This window comes from Lissotriton vulgaris, chromosome 9 (assembly GCF_964263255.1).
Source record: "Lissotriton vulgaris chromosome 9, aLisVul1.2, whole genome shotgun sequence".
NCBI lineage: Eukaryota > Metazoa > Chordata > Amphibia > Caudata > Salamandridae > Lissotriton > Lissotriton vulgaris.
The window spans coordinates 401,235,610-401,261,049 of record NC_141697.1 but is presented as its reverse complement, the minus strand read 5'-3'; the positions used below and the strand labels follow the sequence as shown (position 1 = coordinate 401,261,049).

Genomic DNA, 25,440 nt, shown 5'->3' with positions numbered 1-25,440 from the left:
AAAGACGCAATGAACGCCGGAAAGAAGTTCGAACAATTCCACCGCGTTTTGACCGTGCTAGGTCCGAATCTGTCAAGAGTCAAGATGGTCTGAGTCATTCAATCGAAGAACCCATGCAGGTTGGAACAATTCGAGGACCTCTTACCCAGGAAGAAAGAGAAAAGAGGCGTCTGGGCAAGTTGTGCATGTATTGTGGCCAAGCAGGTCACTTTGTCAAAGATTGTCCGAAGAAATCGAAGAATAGTTTGTGGGTAAAAGACAGGCTCCACCAGTAGACGGAGTTGCACTGGTGGGAGCGAAGGAAGAGACAACTCCAAAATCTCAGTTTTTGGCAAATACTCTGCAGTCAGCAGCCCCACATTTGATTTTGTCTTGTAAGATTCAATTTGGAAAGACTCATGTGGAAGAGGTTTCAGTGATGGTGGATTCGGGGGCAACTGGAAATTTTTGTGACATCCAATTTGCCAGATCTATTGGTATCCATTTTGAAAAGAAGCTAAGGCCAGAACCAGTTCAGGCAGTGGACGGCACCAATTTGTCTTCCGGGCCAATAGCTTACGATACTGAGGAGATAACTGTCGTTGGCCCGGGTGAACATCAGAGTTTCATCCGATTCAATTTGATCGACGCACCACAGTTTCAGCTCATACTGGGTTTGCCTTGGCTCACCGATCATAACCCACAAATTGATTGGTCCCGCCGCACTGTGAAGATGAACTCAGAATTTTGTGGCGAGCACTGTTTTCAGGCTATTCCAGAAACCACAGGTTCCACGATGTCTCAAAATTTGGTCAATCAAATCCAAATGGTTTGTGCTCTGGAACTACCTGTTATCCCAGATGAATATCAAGATTTGAAGGAAGTTTTCAACGAAAAAGAAGCACGTAAATTGCCACCTCATCGGGACTACGATTGTCGGATCGAATTGGAGCCGGGAGCTTCTTTACCATGTAGCTGGATCTATGCTTTATCGGAACCAGAGAATATTCATTTGAAAGACTATATAGAACAAAATTTGGCTTGCGGATTCATTCGACCTTCAAAATCTCCTGTGTCATCACCTTTGTTTTTCATTCCTAAGAAGGATGGGACCTTGAGAACCTGCATCGATTATAGAGCCTTGAATCTGGTCACAAAAAAGAATCGTTATCCTCTACCCCTCATCTCTGAACTCCTTGATCAGGTGAAGGATGCTTGTGTGTATACCAAATTGGACTTACGGGGGGCCTATCATTTGGTGCGCATGGCAGAGGGTGAGGAGTGGAAGACTGCCTTCCGAACTAGGCTCGGACTGTTCGAATACCAAGTGATGCCCTTTGGGCTATGTAATGCCCCTGTAGCCTTTCAGCATTTTGTGAATGATGTGCTTCGTGAGTTTCTGGATCGTATAGCTGTGGTTTACATAGATGATATCCTTATATTCTCAAACAGCTTAGAGGAACATGTTGACCATGTACGAGCAATTTTGGAGCGACTGTTGGAGAATCATCTGTATGTTAAACTGGAAAAGTGCGTGTTTCATTCGGCAAGTGTGGAGTTTTTGGGTTTCATCCTGTCTCCTGAGGGGGTATCAATGGATGATTCCAAACTTCAGGCAATTAAGTCCTGGCCTGCTCCAAGATCTGTGAAGGAGATTCAGAGTTTTTTGGGATTCGCCAATTTTTATCAGCGATTCATTCAGAATTTCTCCGAAAAGGTTAGTCCTATTACTTGTCTGCTAAAAAAGAATGTACAATTCATTTGGGAACGAGAATCGGAAGAGGCTTTTCAGCTTTTAAAAGAAGCATTTGTCACCGCACCAGTTCTGCAACACCCAAATTTGAAGGAACCGTTCTTTATTGAAGCTGATGTCTCGAATTTGGCAATTGGAGGAATTCTGTCACAACGCCAGAAAGACACTGGTCAACTCCATCCAGTGGCTTATCATTCTCGCAAATTATCTCCTGCTGAGATTAATTATTCAATTGCAGACAAAGAACTTCTGGCCATAAAAGAGGCTTTCAAGGTATGGAGGCATTATCTGTTTGGAGCGAGGCATGTCATCACCGTGTTCACGGATCATCGGAATCTGCAATTTTTGAAATCTGCACGAACCTTAACTCCTAGACAGTTGCGGTGGTCGCTATTTTTTGCAGATTATGACTTCGTTCTGACTTATAAACCCGGTTCGGCGAATGGAAAGGCGGACGCCCTTTCACGTCTGAGTATGGGAGAAGAAAGTAAAGCCAAGATGGAGGAATTCATCATTCCAGAAGACAAGATTGTGGCAATTACAGTTGAGGATAAACTGGAGAACCAGATTAGAGAGGAATTCGCCAAGACTGAATTTGCAACTTGGGAAGTAGAAGGCCCTGATAGAAGAGTTCAGGATGGGAAGCCCTTCTTACTTGGAAAAATGTTCGTCCCCAGTGAAAGACTGCAAAGAGAAGTCATTCAGCATTTCCATGATCATCAGCTGGCAGGTCATAAAGGTCCCAAGAAGACACTGGAGTTAATTCAGAGAACCTTCCTTTGGCCGGGCATGGACACTCAGGTGAGACAGTACATCGCCACTTGTGAGCCCTGTGTTAAGGGTAAAAGTTTGAGACAATCCCCACAGGGTCTCCTTATGCCTTTACCTGTAGCCCCATCTCCCTGGCACACCATATCCATGGATTTCATCGTAGACTTGCCCTCTAGTCAAGGTTATTCTGTGATTTGGGTGGTAGTGGACCAATTCTCCAAGATGAGCCATTTTATTCCTTTGAAAACCCTTCCTACTGCTCCCCAGTTGGCCACGCTGTTTGTTGAGCACATAGTCAGGTTGCATGGGATTCCCAAGGTGGTTATTTCAGATCGAGGTCCACAATTTGTTTCTCGATTTTGGAAGTCCTTCCTCAAAGGATTGGGGGTTGACTCTCGTTTGTCCACCAGTTACCATCCAGAAACGGATGGACAGACGGAGAGAGTAAACCAGGACCTTGAACAATATCTTCGGATGTATCTGATGGATCAGGAAGGGGAATGGCCCACCTTGTTGAGTACTGCAGAGTTTTCCTATAACAATTCTGTCCATTCAGCTACAGGTTTCTCCCCATTCTACTTGAATTCTGGTCGCCATCCCAATATGTTAGTGGGACGGGAGGAGGTTGAGGTTCCGGCAGCTGAGGAGGTGGTGCAAGAATTACGCCAATCTTTCCTGAGGGCAACCTCTAATCTCCATAAGGCTAAAGAGGCTTACAAGACTCAAGCAGATAAGAAGCGAAGAGAAAGTCCCAATTTTGAGCCTGGGGAAAAGGTTTGGATTTCCACTCGACGCATGCGGTTGAAGGGAAATCGAAAGTTTCAACCAAGATTTGTGGGTCCCTATGCTGTCATTCGGATGGTTAATCCAGTGAGTGTTAGAGTAGCTCTTCCTAAGTCACTGAAGATTCACCCAACTTTTCACGTCTCATTGATAAAAAGAAACCCCCCAAATCTTAGACTTGTTAAACCACCTGCCCCAATCACTGTGCAGAGTTCTGAAGAGTTTGAGGTTAAGCGAATTTTGGACTCCAAATTAAGAAGAGGAAAAGTCTACTATTTAGTGGACTGGAAGGGTTATGGTCCTGAGGAGAGGTCTTGGGAACCTAGTTGCAACGTTCATGCTCCCAGATTGGTCACGGAATTTCATAAGAGTCATCCTTCGAAACCTAGGGAGGGGGCTTTGGTGGGGGGTACTGTCAGGATCTGGCCAGGTACGTCTGTTAGACCACCCAATGCCCCTTCTTACAAGGTGCGATGTCCCTCTGTTAGGCAGATTCCAATCTGGCGCTCACTTCAAATTCAGGCTCATGCTTCCTGGTTGTTCCGCGCTGGGGACTAGGTTAGCATTCTAGCGTTTGTAGCAGTCTGCCATTTCATGGGCTAGTGCGTTCTATCTGGCGCACTTCAACTGAAATTTCATGGCGGTTGGTTGTCCGTTCCGAGCTCCAGTCATTCTGTCCCCGTTCTTTCCCCGTTTGCTGCTGGGTTTCCACTGGGTTATTGCAAGTAGTTTAGGAAGGGTTTTGCAGGTATTCAGATTCCGAAGCCCCGCCTGCTTCCCCCGCCTATCTCTTGGTTCCGCATTCCTGTGGAGACCGCCGAGCGGATTATCGGCACTCCGTTTCCTCAGTTCAGTTTCCCGCCTTCACTTCCTGCAGAGACTCAGCCACTTTCCGCATTTCCTGCACTGCTGAGGTGAATTCAGAGGCGGTACACAGGTGAACTTATCTGCTCCGCTATTTCTTCTGGAGAGCGGTAAGGAGTTCAATTTCTTGCCTAAGACTGTCAATTCCGCATTTGTTCAGCTGCGCTATTCTGAAGAGCTCCGCTCAGGCTAGTCAGAGCCAGGTTTTCTCCAGACAGCTCATAGACTTTCAACAAGTGAAGTTCAGTATTTCGAATTGAAGCCTTCATTGAAAGACTGTATGAAACTTCAGTGTGAACAGATTCTCTACAAGTAAATTAGGGTATTGTTGTATGCATATAATAATACAGTAGTTTACCACCTTTATTCTTGTCAACCTAATAAGACTCTAACGACAACAGGAGTACCACTTATTGAAGAAAATGTTATCAGTATTCCATTAAGAGAGTTGCTCAGTCCACACTACTACAGGTACTTAGAGGGATGTTGGGAGAGAGCAATAAGCAGGCAAGGGTTATTAGAACTGTAGTAATTCTCTGTTAATTGTTACAGGTGTACCAGTCCCTCATACATAGAGGACGCGAAGAAGGCACCAGTGTGGAAGTCTCTCTTTGTTGTTCGTTATCCACGTCCCCTTTCCCTTCCATTCCTGGGCTCGGCGAAATCCGGGTGTAGGGGTGTTTGGGAATTGGGAAATATTCTGAATAGAAGACCTGGCCACTCGCTCCCGCGGAATCAGGAAATTCAGGTACTACTTCTGACAGATTCTTCAACTGGCGCTAAAGTTATTCCAGATAGAATGTTGCAGATTTCCTATGGAAAATAGGTCCTAACTATAACTACCTACTGGCAACCGGTAATATATATATATATATATATATATATATATATATATATATATATATATATATATATATATATATATATATATATATATATATATATATATATATATATATATATATGTAAACCCTTCCTCCAAAAAAGAACGAAGCAGGACTCAGAGGTGAGCAGGTGAGACAGCCTTTATTGCCTGGAAAACACCTAGGGTGGCGGCAAATGCATTTCGGCATGGAGAGCATTCTTCAGTGCCCAGCACCCAATGCAGTCCTATTGTTAGGTGATTTCCTGCTGCCTGAAAATAGCTGGCGTAGGTCCGCCCCTCCCTCACGCAATTCGGCACACCTGTGGGAATTCATCGGTAAATCCTGAACTACCACTCCCAGGATGCCACATGTTGCAAGCGTCCCAGGCCGGTGGAATGGGGAGGGTGTGGGGTAAAATCTTCACTACGGCACCCTTAGCAGGAACCAATGATGCAATGGCAGTTCCCCAAGCAACAAGTCTGCCCTCGAGTGCCCTCGTATCGCCTCAATCCCTGTATCAGCGTGTCCTTTCGAGCTTCAGGCTCGAATGGACACGCTGATACAGGGATTGAGGCGATATATATAATCACACATAAAACATCCTAATATCAAAAACTTTTTAAATTACTTGTCAAGGCATTAATAGAGCTTGAGTCTTGCGCCATTGACAGCCTTTCACTCACTCTTAATATGGCAGACAGGATACCCGCGATATTCTGGCAAACATCCTGCGTATGCCCTACTCTAGATAAGGGCCTGGCTCTGTTGCTAACCTTAACTTGGTGCACTTGAACACTGTCTTGTAGAGATGGAAATGGATGTGGCCCATATATTTGAAACGCATACTGCACACATAGAACAAATTGACTTCATTTACTGAAGTACTTTTGGTGAGCAATGTTGCTTCAAGACAAGAGATTCGATATATAACTTCACAGGCACAGCATGTACTCTTCAACTGTCAAATCACAGTTTTCAGTGGCAGAGAGCCCGCGAAAAATAATTTAGAAGGAAGTGTTGAAGCGCGCATTGCCTTTTGTATCACTTTTCTGATCATAAAGCTAACATACTGGTAAATGTTTTTTCTCCTAATTCTCTAAGCTTTGTGGTTTTAATGAAGCAAACTTACTGAAGTGATAAAATGGTTGATGCTTCGAGTGGAGTTCCCTGCTGTCCCTGTGCTATCTGTTGACAGAATTGTATAAAATAATGAAAAACTGATGATAGGGAATGCTTCAGAAGAATCACCAGGCAACAAAAAAGCAATATCCCAACCACGGTAACAAGAGAGTTATATTGATTCATTCTCTAAATATTATGAAAAAGAATCAACAACTGTAGGTTTTCGTTTGGAAGTAATTTGTTATACTGGCTCTTTGCATTCCTTTGTGTACGTGTGTGTCCTTTCAATTGCCGCAAAATTGCCACAAATTGGGTACCTGCACTCACAAATAGTCAGTAATAACTGGTATACTAGCGATGACCCCAAGCAAATATCTAGTTTTAACAAGGAAAAATTGCAACAACAATGGCCAGATTAGACATGCAATAAAACAAAAATTACTAGCTGTTTTTGTTTTGCTGATGTGATAAGGAATACTATATAAAGCAATCTCACATTTAGACATGTATTCCTATCGACAGTATGTCAATGTTCTGACACCTTGCATATCAGCCGTCTATCAAAAATTCACCGTGTTGATGTAGTTTGACCTCACCAAGATGGCTGGAAGGCCATGAGACTTCTGACAACTTCCGCCTTAAAGCCCCCAAAATGTCAAATCCTTTGCTGGTACGAGTTAGCCTCCAGAGTGAGGGGAAATTAGAACAACCACCAAGGCACAGACACGAGTCAAAACTTGCTTCCAAAAATGCACTTCTGAAGCCTCCTCTTGCACATTACAAAACAGTAAAGCTTAATTGAGTCAGCTCAACTGACAAGAAACTGGTGCCCTGGCATGGCTGGACAGTGCAATTAGAATGTTCTTGCAGTATTACACTTTCTGGCATTGAACCTGGGTGCAGGACGGTGTTGGCGGTGCAGGTAGAATACAATAATGGATAGAAGAGGCACAGCATCACATGAGACGTATCTTGAGGGATGCAGATATGGTAAAGAGGTCTACAGTTAGCATACAGCGCAGTGGGGTGTGAAACCATTAATACATAATATCCAGTAAAGGTATATAATGTCACAGTCTTATCCATTGCCATCTTGCCTTTGACCTGTGCCACTAGGAGCAAAAAGGAGAATGCCCTCAGTGAATTCGTAGTTGACAGGAAGGTCTTGGGCAATCATCATGGAACCACGGAAACTGACTCAGAAAGGTGAACAAAGGTGGATATGGTGTATGAGATGACCATTGGGCACCAACATGTTGTCTGCGAGGGGAAGGATCACTAGCATGGTGCAGACCAGGCACTTAAAACCTGTCTAGCACCGACTGATGAACCTTCATGTGCACAGCTTGAAAGGTGGGAGATAAGAGGTTTCTTCCAAGTTAGGATTGCGAAGATGCAGTCCTACATAAAGTAGACAAGCCTAATTCTGAATATGGCAGGCATGTGTGAATGATAAGTCACAGTGGTGGGTTTCTGGGATACCACTCTTTTAAGGACAGTAGAAACAGTGCTCCTTCCCTGTTGTATGTGCATTAACAAAACATTTACACTGGGGATGCTGGCGGTGTGGAATAATCGGGTTTCTAGAGGCCTTCAAACACCAGCCCTGCTGGACACTGATAAGGGAAGGGTTTTGCGAAGTGGAGGACAGAGTGGATGCTTTGATTTAAAAGAGGGAGTGGACATGTGGAGATGTAGAGGGAAAGAAAGGAAGGGGCTGCAGATGGGAGAACAGAGCTGTGGCTGATAATGAAGGCCGAGCAGGGCTAAAAATAAAGAGGTGGGGGGTGAACAGGAGAGAGAGGAGATCAGATGAAGCTAAAGAAGAGGAAGAAGAGCTCGGGCGGGCGAAGGAGTAATGAGAGCAGAAATCAAAGGTGGAGAGGAAAGGAAGAGCTGAAATAAATGAGAAAGAGGAGAACTGCGGTGAAGCTGGGTGGCCTGTGCTCTGAAGAGTGGGAGAAGAGCTGGGCGAAGAGAGTGATACTCATGTGAAGGAGGTAGAGAGGAGCTGAGGTATGTGGGTAGGAGGGAATTTAGGAAGCAGGAGTGAAAGAATAACTGGGTAGAGAGGGGGTTTGGAGGGATGAAGGGACATTGTAGAGGTTAGTCCGCCGGGCCTTACAGTGGAATTAACATTTTGGTTGAAGGAGGGAGGCAGCCTGAGTCACATGGTGGAAAGGAAAGGCTGAGTGAAGGAGAAATAGGGGAAGCTGGAGTAAAAGAGGGAGAGTGTAGTGGCGCTGGGGCTGAAGGAGGACAGCACAGCCAAAACGGATTTGGGCTGAATTGTATGTTTGTAAAGCTCACTGTCACTCCAAGGAGCCTCTGGGAACTAATCGTAAATCGTAAATCATGCGTTCTTGTATAGCGCCTTTCACTGTAAGGTCTCAAGGGGCTTGCTTTGGGAACCCGTCCTGGTCTTTCCCTGTGAGATGACCCCTACTGGGCATCCCCAAGGTGAAGACCAGGCATCCCATCGCGGTAGGGCCGTAGTGGAGATTAAGCAAGCTATTGCCCAGAATTGCAGAGTGTGAACCCACGATTCGAGCAGGCACCGAGGCGAGAATTATTGAGTCCGTGGACATTTTCAGCTCAAGGCCCTGCCGCGTCGGGATTGAACCCTGGTCCCGGGTCTGACCTCTGCATCAGGTACTGCCTCCTCTAACCGGTGAGCCACACTTCTCCTAACTAAAAACACTTGTTGTTGTCCAGCACACTTAGACTTACTTTTCGACCTCGAGAGAAAGAGAGGCTGAGCCCGGATTTGAACCACTGGCCACGGGGTCAAACATAGACCTAAATACTGGAAGCAATATTCCATCGAGCTACCACATCCACGAAAGTTCTCTATCCCATTCTGCTTGTCTTACTGGCACCTCTTGTCCTCGGGGTTCTCGAATTTCCCAGGTCAAAGCATGCTTAGCTCATGCAGGTCGGGGTTTTGCTTTACATTCTGGGACTTATAGTCTTCATTTTACATGAAAAAGTTACAAAACCCAGACTGCAAATTAAAACGAGCATGGCCAAAGCTAATCCGTCTTGCCTTTTGGCTTTGTCAATATAGACATATTGGCTTCGCCAATTGTTGTTGCAGACGGTGCTCTGCATAAGGAGAAAAAAGGCACAAATATATTTCTGCATGCATACATCGTCACACACTCACATGTGTATCTTTCCATGATGGCAGACACCAATATCAGAGTTGTGAATTAAAAAGTAGCAGTCAAAGCACATACAAAAGAAAGGCGCAGCTGGTTGCAAATTGCAGCTGCTGGCTCCTTCAAAAAAGAGTTTTCATATGCGACGGAAAGCGGCAGGGGATTTCTGAGTTAGCGGGAAGTAGTCAATGCTTCAGGGTGGACTGAGCATGGCTTGTGGAGAGCAAGGAAGGGGCAGAGGGGGTTTAAACAAATAATTAAAAAAGCAGATGCATCTGTTCGGAGAGATAAATTAATTTGTTTGAGGGAGGACAGAAGCAAAACAAAGAACACGCGAGGACGGGATTTAAAGGGGTAAGGATCACATGAGTGAGAAAGCACTAAGACACATGCAACCGCTTGGAGTGGAAAAAAAGTAATTCGCTGAATGCAAGCAGTCGAAGGACTCAAGTTGTCTAAGCAAAATGTAGTAAAGAAGAAATGCGCCAGAGGTGGGAGAAACAAAAAACAGGAAGGGGAGTAATTTATTAAAAAGCACAGAAATTAGATAAACAAGAAAGCCATCAAATCAAGAGCAAGGAGCTGATCCAAAGTCCACACTGCAATATCATATTATTTCAATGTAATTGAGACACTGAGGGCCAACTTCATCATTATTTGATCCATCGTCATCATTGTGTGCAGTTTGCAAAACTATTCAGGCATAAAAACCACTTTTCAGTTATACGCACATCATATTACCAATGTCTTTCACATGTTAGCAAGGATTGAGACATGTGACGTCTCCCAATCCTCAAAATTATACATACAGACACATAGACTATTTCCATGTGATCAGCTGCAGTTGGGAGATATAGGATTCACCAGAGGCCCACACAGAAAATAAAATAATAACCAAGAACCATTACCACTCTCTCTCGCGTGGAACTAAACTATAAAGCGGGGTTTTAATCACAGTTTCCTACTCAAGGAACACCATTTCCTAGTGATTACAGGGGCATCCCTGGCAGGGTACCAAGCTTTCATAATATGTGTGCCTACTGTACGTGTTATTTCTTCAGTCAATGTTTGCACTACTCACAGGGTGTCCTCATGCGTGGTACAGCCCGCGTCTTCGGATGCTCAATGATGGTGTGTAGTGGCACTCCTCAGGCTGCTCTTCTATTTCCACCCCATCATGAAAATTCTGGTCCTTCTGTGCCCTTCATTCACGGTGGTTTATCATCTGTTTTAGATTTTAATGCATTCAGGTAATTGTGCCATTTATCTGCGCAAGGGCCTCTAAGGCCCTGTGTGTGTAATTTATCCCACGCATCTGTCTTCACCGCCCCCTATTTAAGGAGATCACTGAGCCTCCTTCACCGCTGGTGGGCCCCCGTGACTTCCTGGCCATGGCAACACTGTGCTTAGCCAAAGCGTATGCTAGGGCAATGAGTTTTGTGACATACTTAGTCTTTTTGTATAGGGTATCAGCCCTAGGAGACATTGCTCCGTGGTCTGCTCAAGGGGTTTGTTTATGATTTCAGTCATAGTTGCTCCTACAGATTCCCAATACCTTGCTATTAGGGAGCAAGACTAAACCATGTGCTGGAAATACACTGTCTGTGAGGGGCTTCTATGGCATGTAGGCTCTACACCTGGTATAATGCGGTTCAATAACACAGGAGTAAAGTATATATGGTGAAGGTAGTTGAACTGGGTATATTTAATTCTCAGGTTCCTTATCATTGTTTTTACCTGCCGCTTCACACCTTCCCATTGTCCTTCAGTCATTTCCTGGACTACGATGGTATGCCATCTACACCTCAAACCAGGGTACTCAGTGAGGTGGAATTCCAGGAGCACACTATATAACAGAGTCACTGCCTTCCTTTCTACTCTGCATCCCAATAAATGTCTCTGTGTTTCAGAGGTGTGCAGTTCAGTCTGGTTCTGACGAATGCAGTAAACTTAGTGAGAGGGGCATCTATCGGGAAGCTGTACAGTTTTGATGCATTCCCAAATTCAGTAGTCTTGGAAAAACTAGGAAAGTGTCAAAAAGCATGAATGGACACGTGGGAACACTCATGCTCCACCATTAGAACACTTTACCAGGGAAGAGTAACACAAGCGAATGGCTTGCGCTTCCTTGCCTTACTCCAGAAATACCGATCCACTTAGGGCACTCCAAGTTGGCTTAGCGTTGCTTGGCAAATCTGACTGAAGGATTGTTCTGCCTATGCATCACGTTGTGTGCCTTAAGAGCAAGACAATCCTTTGGTAAATCTGGGCCTAGGTCTTTGAAAAGTAAAATCTACACTGGACTGGCAACCTACGTAGGGACCTGGGATAGAGAGACCATTCTGTTTTTGGCCTTTGTCCCACAGAGTATCTGACTGGATTTTGTGAAGGTGGGCTCTAAGTGATACTGCACAATATTCCTACCTGCCTCAGGTTTGAACTGCTCTTGCAGTCTCTAGTGTGCTTGGAAATAGTTGGGACTCTAAAGACAGGTTGCAAAACACTGGAAAATCCAACCAGCTTTTTTAAGCGTAGCCATAAGTATTTAGGTAGTAGGTGTATCCTTTCAAAGGATTGGAAACGCACAATCACCAGATTATTCACAATAACAGTTTTAAGTGTGAGTTTTCTTATACATGTATCAATAGTTTGTTCGGGTTGCTAACCCGTTCTTCCTTGCACCTACTGCCCAGAGGTGCCAACAACTCAGCCAAAAGTTGAGTAAACACAATTAGAACAAATGAACGAAATATATAGCACACCCTTATATTTGTCTCAAAGGTACATAATTATTGGCTTTATGTATAATACGCCAATTAACAACTTCAATCTTCTTCGTACTACTGAACTGTCCAAATCCTTTAAATGTTTTCAAAAAGCAGAGTCCACATCACTGGATTTTCTTTAAAGACGTGATTCTTTTTATTGATTCTTGATGATACAACAAAAAACACATGTTTTGTCTTCCCTTAGACTTTGTCAAGGCTGTAACACAAGATATATATCATTGTAACTGTCCCTTCAAATATTAAAAGCATTTTCTAACAAAAGAAGTTATAAAATAGTATATCAGCACTACTGTTACCAGTATCCAATCATGAGTAAGTGTATTGGTTGTAGTACACACTCATATTATACAGAATTTTTTCCTTTTGTCTGTTTCACATATCGTGAACTTTGGATACATCAGAAATGCTCAGTTTGATTTTGGCAGAAACACGAAATAGATTTTAGAAAAATCAATTTATATTGTGATTGTATAGAAAAAAGGACATGAATGCCCGAAAATATCCACCAAAGAAGCTAGCAGATTGTAAGTTTCAGAATGAAAATTAGAAACACCCGAGTACGTGAGCAAGAAAGTTTGTTTAAAAACAACCTACTTTCACCAGAAAAATGATGAAAAATCAAAAGTATCACCCCAAAAAAGTGTCAGTTTTCTAGACTCCCCAAATAAGTGTTTGTGAAGAGATTCGTCTACTTACCGAACGGTGAACTGCCTTTCAAACAAATAATGTGTACCTCAGGCAGTTGGGGTGGTTTCCCATACGACTACCAAAATTATTCTTCGTAATATCTATTTATGGGAAGAAAATCATATTCACTTACTAGGTTCCGTTTTTTTTGTATACTTCTATTCTATTAATGTCCCTGACCTATGTAAGCGCCGAAATCGCACATAAAAGGATGACCTCTGGTGTACAACTCTTGTTAGTTTTAAAAATGCTGCGATTTATTTTGGAAGATTTGGCCTTATGTGTAAACACTAAACACATGGCATATTTTATTTAGACATAGGTATAATGGGGCAGATGTATCAAGAAACCATTTTGCACTTCTCTAATAGCGATTGTTAAGGAATCGCTATTTGAGAAGTGCAAAATGGTATGTATGTAGAATTTCGCTATTTTTTAGCGATTCCTTACAATTCCTTAATTGCGATTAGCAAATTGCTAATCGCAATTAAGGAATAATTTTCCCATTCATTTCTATGGGCCAGGAGGCCCATAGGAATGATTGTGCTGTAATTCTCAAATTGCGAATTCGCAATTTGCTAATCGCAATTTGAGAATTATTTCAAGGGTGCAGGGGTGTCTCAAAGACACCCTGCTGCACCCCTCAAATCTACATGTGTGTGCATGTGGCACACATACATGCCCTATGGGCATGTATGAGTGTCACATGCCACCCTTACAAATGCCAATTAGGGCATTTTTGTAAAAAATCGCAATTTACCACCAACTACAAGTTGATGGTAAAATGCGATTTTTTTAAACAAATTCGCACACCAAAAATGTGTCATACATATCATTTAAGGAATCGCAAAATTTGCGATTCCTTAAATGCTATGCAAAAGAAGGAATCGCAAATAATTGCGATTAAATGAATTGCGATTATTTCATACATGTGAAATATCGCAAACCGGCCGTTTGCGAGTCGCAAAGGCCGAAAATCTGCGAATTTCAGCCTTTGCGAGTCGCAAAAGCCTTGATACATCTGGCCCTAAGTCTTTATATACATCGTTCACATTAAAAACATTTACAAACCCTCAAGTTATTGAACGCTTGCTCGAAATAAATTTACGATCCTAACCAGGAAGCAATCTTCTTTAATGCTTCGGCACCATTTGCATCTCATCACATCACCGCGAAAGAAATCAATTTGTTTGTCTCAAAAAAATATACAGTATCTCCTTAAGTTTTTTGGTAAGAATCCAAAAGAAACTTATATCATATTGAACCTTTTCCCCACACTCTTACATAGGGTTTATATTATTGTCCGAAAAGTAAAACTTACTCTTTATTGACCTCACCACCTGGCAGTCTCTGTGGTGTATTATGGCGCATCTATTTGTTTAGACCTCAAAATAGCAAGGGTTCCCCTGTAGGTAAGACATAATATATGTAACCATGTTTCCTATTTTATTCCTCTTTTCTTTTGTTTGTACACATAGTGAGGCAAGACTCACCTTATATATATGTCTATTCAATTTGACCAGCAGAAAAAGGGGAGAAACAGCTGAACCCTGATAAGTTCCAACCTGTGAATAAATTATGACATCCTTAGAGCTTTAGATCACCCCCAACCAAAAATTTCCATTACACTACTTCCAGGCAAGATCCAATACTAGCAAACTCTTACCTAGAGCAACACCATAATTTTCATTAACCATCACGTCCTCACCAATATGAGTATGGAGTGATTTGAAACTTTCCAACATTTACGGCAAGGACCGGTGTAACGTATGTGCCTGGTCACATGATATCATGTTACCTTACAACTACTGAAATGACTACATGTATCTCGGGAGGTAAATTCCCGCGCAATTTTGGACATACATCCATTTGGTTCTTTTCCCTTTATAAAAAAAAAATTCTGTATAATAAAAGTGTGTACTACAACCAATACACTTACTCATGATTGGATACTGGTAACAGTAGTGCTGATATAATATTTTTTAACTTCTTTAAGCGGTGGGTCCATCTGCCCGAATTACAAAGTCGCTATTTACGTAAACCCTGCCCTAATATTTTGCAGTGTTTATAAGGCACAATGCCCTGTTTCAACTCCTCCTCACAACCGGGAAATAAAGAGGGTTGTAGGGATTCTGTTTGGAAACAGGAATATGCCTGGGATCAAAGGATGTAAGAATGTAGGGACTGAGTCACTATACCACATCTGTAACTATGGACCTAAATCTGACTACTCAAAAGTCTTTACCTGCTCGCTAACCTTCCCAGAGTAACAGGTAAATTGGCAACCCAGAACACAACTTCAAGTCCCTTGTTTTCTCACTTATGCATGTTCATAATAAACAAAAGAAAGGCACGGGGAAAGTTTACAATATGTCTTGAAACTATTATGCTGTATTATGAAGCAGCTGTGCTGCAATTAGAAAACATCTACAACTGAGCAAAGTTATCACCACTATGAACAAACTGTATACAATGAAGAACCCTTCTATGGTAAATTATATATCTGCCTAAGACTAGCCACACTACATGAGCACAGTGAAAAATCAGTGATCTCTGGGATTAGAACCGGACCCATACCTGGCATTTGTAGTTAGGTGGTCTGCATCTTAGATTGCGCAAAGCTAGTGCACTGTTTCCTTATACCTGTTCTCCTATCCCCTCGGATTTAGGATTCTACTGTCACAACCTCTCTTATTTACTCTGGAACTGATATGCTAACTCTGGCACGGATGTACTTACTGGGTATGTTTAACTATCTTAAGGTGACCCACAGGATTGTGCTTGTAGATCCTGTGGGCATATAATATATGTTATTTAGATTTATAACTATTATTCTGTACCTTTCTAATTAGACAGTTGCAGCACACACTGAACTCGGGAATCCCTTTCCCTTAACTCTCCTTTAAGGTTACCTTAGAACTCGACTACTAGGACACCCCCTTTTTTCTTGGACTCAAATAATAAATAACTTATTGTTTCAGGTATTTTATATCCAGATGGATTTGTTACCCTAGGGATGGTTCACCCACATTCCGTTTATTACATTTTTTTTACATTCCTAAACTTGCTGTGGATGCACCATTACATGGGGGCATCATCATTGCTTTCCTTCTACAAAACATTTTCTGTATGCACACAGCAATATTCAAAATCATATTTTCAGATCCTTATTGGATGCACACAGCTGCATTTGCTTTAATTTGATATGTTCTTTATTACTTCTCGGGCCGTTATTTGCCCATCACTATCTCTGTTATTAAGCTGGATGCAGAGATTAGACACTCCAAGATGGCCAACAGTATTTGTTTTACTACTATGAATTCGCCCATCGAGCATAATGCTGATCAATACCCGATGTCCCTTGAGCTTTACATCAACACACCTTGGAGGCTGATGAATTGCCCATTTTTAACCTCTATTACTCACTATCACTGTTATCAAGCCGTATGCGGAGATTAGACACTCCTATATGACCAACGGGTATTTGTTTTACTACTATGAATTAGCCCATTGAGCATAATGATGATCAATACCCCACGACCCTTGAGCTTTACATCAACACACCTCAGAGGCTGATGAATTGTCCACTTTTAACCACTACTGATCAGCGGGGTACTGAATTTACAGTTCCAAGATGGCTGACGTCTTTAGAGCAGGTACAGTCCCACAACTGTTTCCGCTCCCAGGCCTATATAAGTGTGTGTTCTCCTGCAGTGCAGGATAAGGACGTGGGCCCAACGATCGACGCACACACTCCACAACAAAACTAAGGGTGAACTCCTCCTTACCAAAAATGTCAACCAGCAGCAATTCCACAAAGGTGTCCATTCTGCTCGTGTTGGTCGACTCCAGAACCCCAATTATATGGAGGTTGTTGTGACGACTACGCGCTTCCAAATCCTAATTTTTAATGGCAATGTCTTTTAGATTTTTTTCATTCATTCCAATCATTTCGTCGATTGAGCAGCGCTGTCTTCAAGATCCGAAATACGACCTTCCTCTGTGTCTAACCGCTGATCGTGAATGTCTATTTGGGCCACAAGGGAGCCTAGGCGCTTATTGAGTGTGTCAAATCTGCTGTCTATTGATTTAAATCCGGCCCTGAGTTCTGCCAGTAAATCGGGGTTGGTTGAAGCAGCCCATGACACTACAGCCGAGCCCCGGGACCCATCCCCATGTCAACGCTGTTGTCCTGTTCTTTTTCTGTGGCCTGTGCGTTTGAGGCTAGTAGAATTGCGCACCACCACCCAAAACAGCAAAACTGGGACAAGATGAGGGCAAGTGACTGCTATGGCAATTGTGGGGACGTTGAAGCTCTGCTGTCCTCAGTTCAGAAAGTGTGCGGTGTAGGCGGAGCATAAAATCGGCATCAACCAAAATTAGTGTCCAGCAAGGTGGGCCCCCAATGTTTTCCCAGGTGCGGCAAGATCAGGAGTCTGGGGGACCCATCAAGAATTGGCCTGCAGTAGTGTCTACAGCCGGAGAGACACAGGCCATGCCAGGTGAGTAGGTAGAGGCAGAGCACATGTACTGCACAGGGAGGGACCACCACATCCCGGAAAACCGCTGAGCAGTACTCGTCGTGGTTGAGGGCAGGCCCACTCTCCGGCCCAGATTGACACTGTCAGGTGCCAAGTGCTGTAGTGGGGATTTGTGTGGCGGCATTTCCACTAATCAGCATCTCAAGGGCGGTGGCAGGCTCTCCTCTCCACGCCTCAATCACCCCAGCTTAAGCCAGACAATGGATTTGTGGCCAAATGCCTGCAGATTTGCCGGCGGTCATTCCCCCCGCTGCCCCCATGCACAACTGGGGGGCTGTCTCCCTGGCACGCCCAAGGACCCTGTCACCCCAGGGGCCTACGGGAGCATCGGCAGATCAGAGCCCAGCCTCATATATGCTGGTTAACAATGGGGACCACGCAGAGAGGGCCACATGAGGTAGGGCATGTAGAGGGGGGTTCTGGTGATGAACTCACGGCAGCCTGGCGTCCACCATAGGGTCTCTTGCGTGTTGCCAGCACAGTCACATAGGCAGGGGACCAGAGACCCCGGCAGGCAGCGTCGCAGGCTTCAGACTTCGGAGCGCATTTCTGCGTGTTGCGGGCGATGTTACAAGATGAAGAGGTCACCACAGCCGCTACTTCAGACGAGGATGAAATGCTTCATGCTGCAACGTTTTACCAGGTAATTTCAACGGAGACAGCCAGATCGATGCTGGGGAACATGACGGAGCTTCAATGCGATCATCTACCTAGCCTTCATGAATCTGTTGAGTGCCTCCAATAGTGCAGAAAGATCTCAGATGTGGGCCTTGCTGAAGGGTATGGTGTGGGTTTAGGGCTTGTCCAATTTATGTGGGCCTTGCACTTTGATCTCGCAATGTCCTTTAAGGTATGGCCAAGCCAGCGAGCGCCCTACTAGCTTCACGTTGCAGAACGGTGAATGCCAAGGGTGCACATAGGCCCCTATACTATTTTTATTGTGCATTAACAGTCTTGAGGATGCACCCTCTTGTGCTGCATATGTACCATATGTGGGCAAGAAAAATTCCAGGCGTTACTCCACTGGGATGACAGTGTTTTATTTCAGAGGACACATAAGCCTAAACATATTTTTAGAGGAAATTGTCAACTTTATGGAGTTCTTGGGCTTAGCTATGAATTGCTGTAAAACATTCAATATGTTTTTGGCCCCAAATCTGTGAAAATGAAGAGTGTGCTTCTACAAGGTCACCCTAATGCACCCATCCAGGATTTTTCTTATCTGGCCATGTTTTTAATGCTAGGGGAAACTGGGGTCCTTATAGATATGAAAACTCTCAAAGGTTTGCTAATGCTGCTGGCTACGTTTACATCTGAGCCTCACAAATTGGCACAAAGCCTGTGGTGTCCATGGTGGAGGTTTTTAGGAGTAAATGTCTCCCTGTTCTTATGTGTGGGGCTGGTATTTGGGGATACTCCAACCTCGTGCCACCACAAGTCTGGCGATCCGAGGACCGCTAGACTTGTAATCAGGCCCTAAGTGTTCTCATTTGAAAGTGCAGATTGTTCCTAAAAATGTTTAGATGCAGCTGCCTGTTTATACAATGATTAAACGTAATGGTGGCTCAATTTGTAGAACAGCAGCATAGGAAGTTCCTTTATGTTATTTACTGAGTGAGAGCCTCAGAAACCCTACAGCTGCACACTTGGTTCCTTGGAACAAAATTAGTCGCAAATTGCTCAGAATATAAATATCTTGGAATCTTGGTCGATAAAGGAGGCCGCTTCTCAAACCAACTAGAGGCAATCAAGAGGAAAGGGATGCTGATAGCTACTACGCTTGAACAGCTTAAGTTAAATCTGAATGGTCCCACTCTTCTCCCACTACTTCATGTGGCGCAAGTCAAAATAGAGTCACCCATCACATACGGCAGTGAGGCTCTAAGAGGCATAGACGCGAGACTGCTGGACATAACCATTGCAAAGGCCTATTGACTTCTCTTTAACCTGCCAACCTACACCTCACAAGCTCAGATCCGGTTAGAATTTGGACTGACCTGCCAAATGCTTGCAAGGAGAGGGTCATACATAAAGTGCTGGCAGAAAATAAAGAACTCGCCAGAAAACACACTGAACCACCAGCTATGGCAAGACTTAAGCAGCTCCTCCAAACTACCGGCGAAAACATTTTTAGAGGAATCCCTGACTGACACAAGCCTGAAAGAATTATGGGAAACTCCATTGCCGCATGCGCAATTCAAGCATGTTGTAAACAAGTGCATAAAAAACTATCGCATGTAGAAGACAAAGCTACCTTTTCCCAAAGGCGTCACGCCTGGATGACTCTGTCTACATACAAATCGCCGGGGTTACAAGCATACTTTGGTCTGGGATATGGCAGGAAATCTAAAGAAGCCTTTTTAAAATATAGGCTAGGCATCCTACCAGCTATTCCACATTTACAACCATGGATGAGAAGGGACTCTGGGACTAAATGCAGACTGTGCGGTGCAGAGAATGAAGATTTGGAACACCTATTATGCACCTGCCTGAAACTGAAAGAGGAAAGAGTAGCTCTGTTAAAAACTGCCTTCAATGAACAAAATATCCGCACACGCAGACAAGCAGTCCTTGCTTGTTTTGACCCAGGTCTTCCGCCATTAAATGGGAAGCTGGTCAAATTCCTGAAACTTATGGAACTGAAATTAAAAAACCATGAAGCTGGCCCAGACCAGATTAACTGAACATTGGCCAAGACACCATATTATGATCACGCTTCCCCATCAAACTGTTTTAGCACTATCACCTTTTTTAACCAAAGTGTTCTTGTTTTTAAAACTTTTCTTACAATCTTTTACCCGATGATATGAGCTATCAATGTATATTTTGTAATGGTTTTAATTAACCTAAAACAAAAAAATCTACTTACTGACTTACACGTTTTGAGTTGCTTGACTACTTAATTTGTGAGGGGAAAATAATGCCTGCTGCAGACATTGCACGTGAGTTTCGGTGATAGAGAGTGGCTGAGGTGAATCCCAAGATTGAACTGATCACTATTATATACAAAAACAAAATAACAAGAAAATGATGCTTTGGCATACAGTGTCAAAGAAAGTGTTACCAACAATCTTAAAGTGTGGATAGGACAGGTGGTGCTGAAAGACCTTCTAGTATGAATAGACTATTTTAAGCAGGTTCAGAAACTAATGTGACAATTTGGGTGCCTTAGTATTTTTAAAGTATGGAGGAGAAAACCTCAGTGACACTATACACTGTAAATAGCATAGCGTCCCTGCTGGTAGAAAAAGGTTGCATGCACACAGACAGTTCTTTTCAAACTTTTCACTGCTGAGTAACAAGGAGATTCATTGCCTTTAGCGCATTACAATGCACGTTATCCCAGTGCAACGTCAACATACTAAGGTCCTCATTGTGAGTTTGTGGTAATAGGATGGGATATTTCCCACATTTGGGCACTGATTATAAGTGTGGGCTGGAGTTTCACGACCTCTGCGGAAACTCATGTTTGCAGAGGGGTCGAAACTGAACACTCGGTAAACCCTGGGTGCAGTTAATATTTCACCGTTCCTCACACTGAGGCAGACCAAACCTGCCAGAATATAGCAGGGGAAAAGAAAATCATATGTGTTGTACCATGTGTATTTTGATGCTCTAAGCACCAAAATACACGTTATGCCCCAAAGATTTGTAATAGATATTATTTATTGCATCCCATAAATAACGAACACCATGGGCTCTTTGTTTATGAGGAGTGATAAATAGCACCTTGTGTACGACGAACTCGGAATCAAGGCTTTGGTAAATACCATTACCTCATGGTGAGGTATTTATCATGTGTGGTAAGTAACTCCTATTCTGAGTTTTTACATGGAAAATCGGGCATAACATGTGGAATTATTTTTAACACACCAAATTACAAATGTTTGCCTTTCTTAAGGGAATTTCCCCCTGATAAATTTCAGCAAGTTTGACCTGCCGGAAGTTATCAGGAGAAAACTGTGGAGGTGATGTTCTCAGAATCAAAGAGCAAATCATCCAAAGAATGTGTTGTGAAGTCATTTCCTCTAATCTCACTTGTTAAAGGTTTTGTGATGTCGTTTACTGTGATGTCATTGTCATGCAAATTAGCATGTTTGAAATTTAAAAAATCCTACCTATGTTGGTCATAGAATGTCATAATTATCAAACAACTTGTACTTTTGTTCCCTGTGCTAACACAGGTTTGCACATGGATCAGGACCGTTCTCTTAACTCCTAAGGAGGGAACATTTGCAGATTTGAAACAGTATTGTAAGTGCATGCTATGTGTGAGGGTATTGACTGAGTAAAAATATCAGCGAACATGTAAGCAACTATGAGAATGCTGAGTGCATGCAGGTTGTTGGTGGGCAAGTGGGTGAGTGTGAGGGTACCAGGGATGGGTTAGTGAATGAATGAGCGAACAAGAGATGTTTTTCCTAAACCACAGCTATCAATATGAATTCCAGACATACTCAGACATTATGGTATGACTTTGGTGTCATACCATTATGATGAAATGTCCTTTATTAGTGGTTTCTAGGTTGCAGGAAGATACTGGTCTGAGCTCAGTGCACAGGCACTGGGAACATAACTAAAGCAGTACGCTTAACAATTGAGATATAGAGCACCATGAACATAATACATATGCATGCCCTCCTTCCCCAAGAAATCTCTTATGGCCTCAAACTCTTGACAACCACATTCCTGCTCAGTTCTTCACACTTTCTCTATAGATAATCTTTGATTCCCTCTCCCCTTTGTCACTAGACCCCTTCACCTTGTCTCGCTTGTCTTTCCACTTCTTCTCCTCATGCTTCTATTTTCTCCATCACTTTACTCTCCCTTAATACAGAGGGCCTCATTAGGATGGCGGGCGGATTGCCCCGCCGGCCCGGCGGGGGCTATTCGCCCGCCATCCTTGCAGCAAAGACCTCCCACCAAATTACGATGGCTGGGGGCTCCGCGGCGGATGGAAAGACCGTCCGCCGCTTTTCCGCCCGGTCGATAAGTCGACCAGGTGGAAAAGGGTTCAATATGGTGGCAGTGTCTGTTAGACACTGCCAGCCATATTACAATGTGGGCAGTAACATGCCTTTCCATGGTGGCATTGCCGCCACGGAAAGGCATGCAGAGTTTGCATACGGGGGCCCGTTGCGGGCCCCCAGGAACTCTGGTGGGTGGCGGGTGCACATGGGGTGTACCATTTCAATGTACACAGGGCAGGCACCGTATGGTGCCTGTCACCTTGTGCATTGAAAGGCACAACCTGCCTTTGTGGCATTGCGGTGGGCGGTGCTTTCAGCACCGCCCGCCGCAATGTCACAAATGCGCCATGCGCCTGCCAGTGTGGCGGGCGCATCCTAATTGGGAGTGCAGGACGGCCGCACCCTCAGCGGGCGGTCTCGTTTCCAGAGGTTATGGAGGGCGGACAAAGTCCGCCAGCCATACTAATGACCCCCAATGTTTCAACATCCTCCTTCCTACACTTTTTAATTAGATGCCACGTTCTATCAATCAATCAATCAATCAATCAATCAATCAATCAATCAGCATTTGTAAAGCACACTCTTTCACCCCTAGGGCTATCTGGGTGCCTACCTTCTTAAGCTTTTCTTTTGCCATCTGATTTTTGTCTTTGTCTTCTGATCACTCCTCCTTTTCCCAGTTCATATATTCCTCAGCCACCTTTTCTTCCTCCCATATTTTCACTGAAGATTACCATCTTTTCCCTCACTCTTCCTTTACCATCACTTTATTTGGGATAGCCTAAGATTCTTCACCTAAGTGCTACCCTGTTTAATACTCTCTCATCCACCCTTCTATCTCTCTTTCCCTTAAGCTTGTTTATCATTCCTTTTGTCCCATTGCCTGCTTCTATCCCTTCTACTTCTTTGTCTTCTTTTCTCATCCGCTCTATAATACCTTTCTCGCCTTACCCTTTTTCACTCCTTTCTTCTTTCTATCTATTTCACTATTAACTCCTTTCTCTTCTTTTCTTTTCTCTTGGTAGAACTCACAAATGACAATAGAATTAATATGCTTGTGTGAAGTTGGTTGAAGCTGGAGAACTTCTAGAGTTTGAAAGTAATGCTACGATTGAAAAGGGTACACTCAACAGACCACTGCCTTGGGTAAAAATAGTATTGGAAAAAGGCAAGGTTAAAGCTGGTAAATAAGTAAGGGGCAGCAAATAGTGAGACTCGATGGGGCTTGCAGTCCTCATCTACTGCTATGTTTCCATTGTGTAAAATGAAATATCTTTAAGTGTTTAGCCAAGCCTTCACACCTCTTAGTGATGGTCTCAGAATCAAAGAGCACATCACCCAAATAATGTGTTGTGCAGTCATTTCCTCTAATCTCATTGTCATGTTAAAGGTTTTGTGATGTATTTTACTGTGATGTCACTGTCATGCAAATTAGCATGTTTGAAATTTAAAAAAATCCTACCTCTGTTGGTCATAGAATGTTGGCAAAGAGACAATAACGTCTTAGTGGGTTGACTCATGATGCCCCATTGTGTGTTATATGTGAATCAAAACAGCTGATGGTCGCGTCAAGAAAAGGAGGGTGTTAAAGGGTATGGGTGAATTTGTGCAGATTTTATATAAGTAGTTGTCTACCATTTGTCTCCATCTTTTGCAGTTTTTGAAATTTTAATGTACAATTCGATGAGCCTGAATTAGATGAAAATGAATTAGAAATACAAAGTTGCTGAACACAGAAAGCCCCGAAATATGTTTTGCAAGGGGTCCCCAAATATTTAAGATGCCCCTGGGAACCTGGTTCGAGTCTTGGCGTCGGCTCAGCATCCTGCGATTCTGGGCAAATTAGTTAGTTAAGCTCCCTGTGTCCAAAAACAAAAAAACTGAATCATACTTTGTTGTATGTGAAGTCCTCCAATGCCCACGGGGGTATTAGAAAACTACAAAGAATCAAGGTATTACAAATGGCATGGATGTTAATTTAAAAACATAAACTTCCACGATCACCAAATATTATACACGTTTATTTAAAAGGATTTCAATATTAAAATGTGTTCTGCTGTTTTTTTTATATTGGGGAGAACATTCAGACATGTGTAAGAGTATAAAATGTGAACATGTAATCCTTTTTATTCTTTATTTGAATAATCTTTTCTACCATCTCAGCAATGGTTAACATTTCTGTTTTCCCTAAGTGGGAAGCTAAGTGCGTGCGAATGATTTTATAATCGATGAAAGCAATCAAGAAATCAAGTTTTCATTCTCAGAATTAGTGCAATATCCGACGCCCCCGAGGTTCATCAATGTTTGCATTTATTGAATAATCACCGACTAAATGGTTCGCAGGTAGCAGGCCCACGTGAGTCAATAATGGAGTCTCTTGAGCTGCCTTACAATCATGTGCTCATTATGATTCACTCTGTGTGATGCTAATGAACACGATCAATGTATAGTGCACAAGAAGAACACAATTACAACTTAAGCATTGCAAACCAAACAAATGGGGAGGTAAGACTTTGAAATATCGGTTTACATAAGGATAAGTACATGGAAGAACAAGCACAGGGCATGATTTAGAGTTTGGCGGACAGGTTACTCCATCACAAACATGGGAGAATAACTTGTTTGCTAATCCGATGGTCCGTCCACATTACTCAGAGTAGGAAGCCCCCACTGGCTCTACCATAGAAAAGGCCCTACACAGGTGGGCCAAAGGAATAGGTACATCAGACATTCACCCCATTTCGTACAGACGGTCTGGGGTACTTTTTTGCCATTCGGACCACCAGAGAAATGTCCAAGGGTGTCAGGGTTATTTATTTTTTGTTTGACAAAAACAAAATGTGGGAAAAAAACATTCGATGTGCAGCATCCAGAACCACTAAACATTCAGTGCCTTCAGAGGAGTCACTGTGATAGCAGTTCGTCTAAGGACACAGAGATCTCCACTGGGCTGCCTGAGATCTCAGGAACGGACCGGAGTCCATCTGAAATTGGTCAGGAACTGGAACCAAATGACCTCTTGTCGTCGGTTCCTTACCTGCAAGTAGGATACAATCCTATACTTAACAATGGGAGCATGAGTTCCAAATGGAATGCATGCTTGCAACGTTAAGTGCAGAGGTGCAGTTCATCCCTGCACCCTGTGGCAGGCCCC

General features: G+C 43.3%; 1 protein-coding gene across 1 annotated transcript in view; it reads left to right on the top strand.

Annotated features, from left to right (window-relative positions):
- Positions 1–418: 418 nt before the first annotated feature.
- RTL1 (retrotransposon Gag like 1) overlaps positions 419–25,440 on the top strand; it is a 34,174-nt gene continuing 9,152 nt past the window's right edge. Inside the window, exon 1 of the mRNA XM_086939465.1 lies at positions 419–2,533. Coding sequence (XP_086795591.1) covers positions 419–2,533 — 2,115 coding nt within the window. The remainder of the gene's footprint in view (positions 2,534–25,440) is intronic.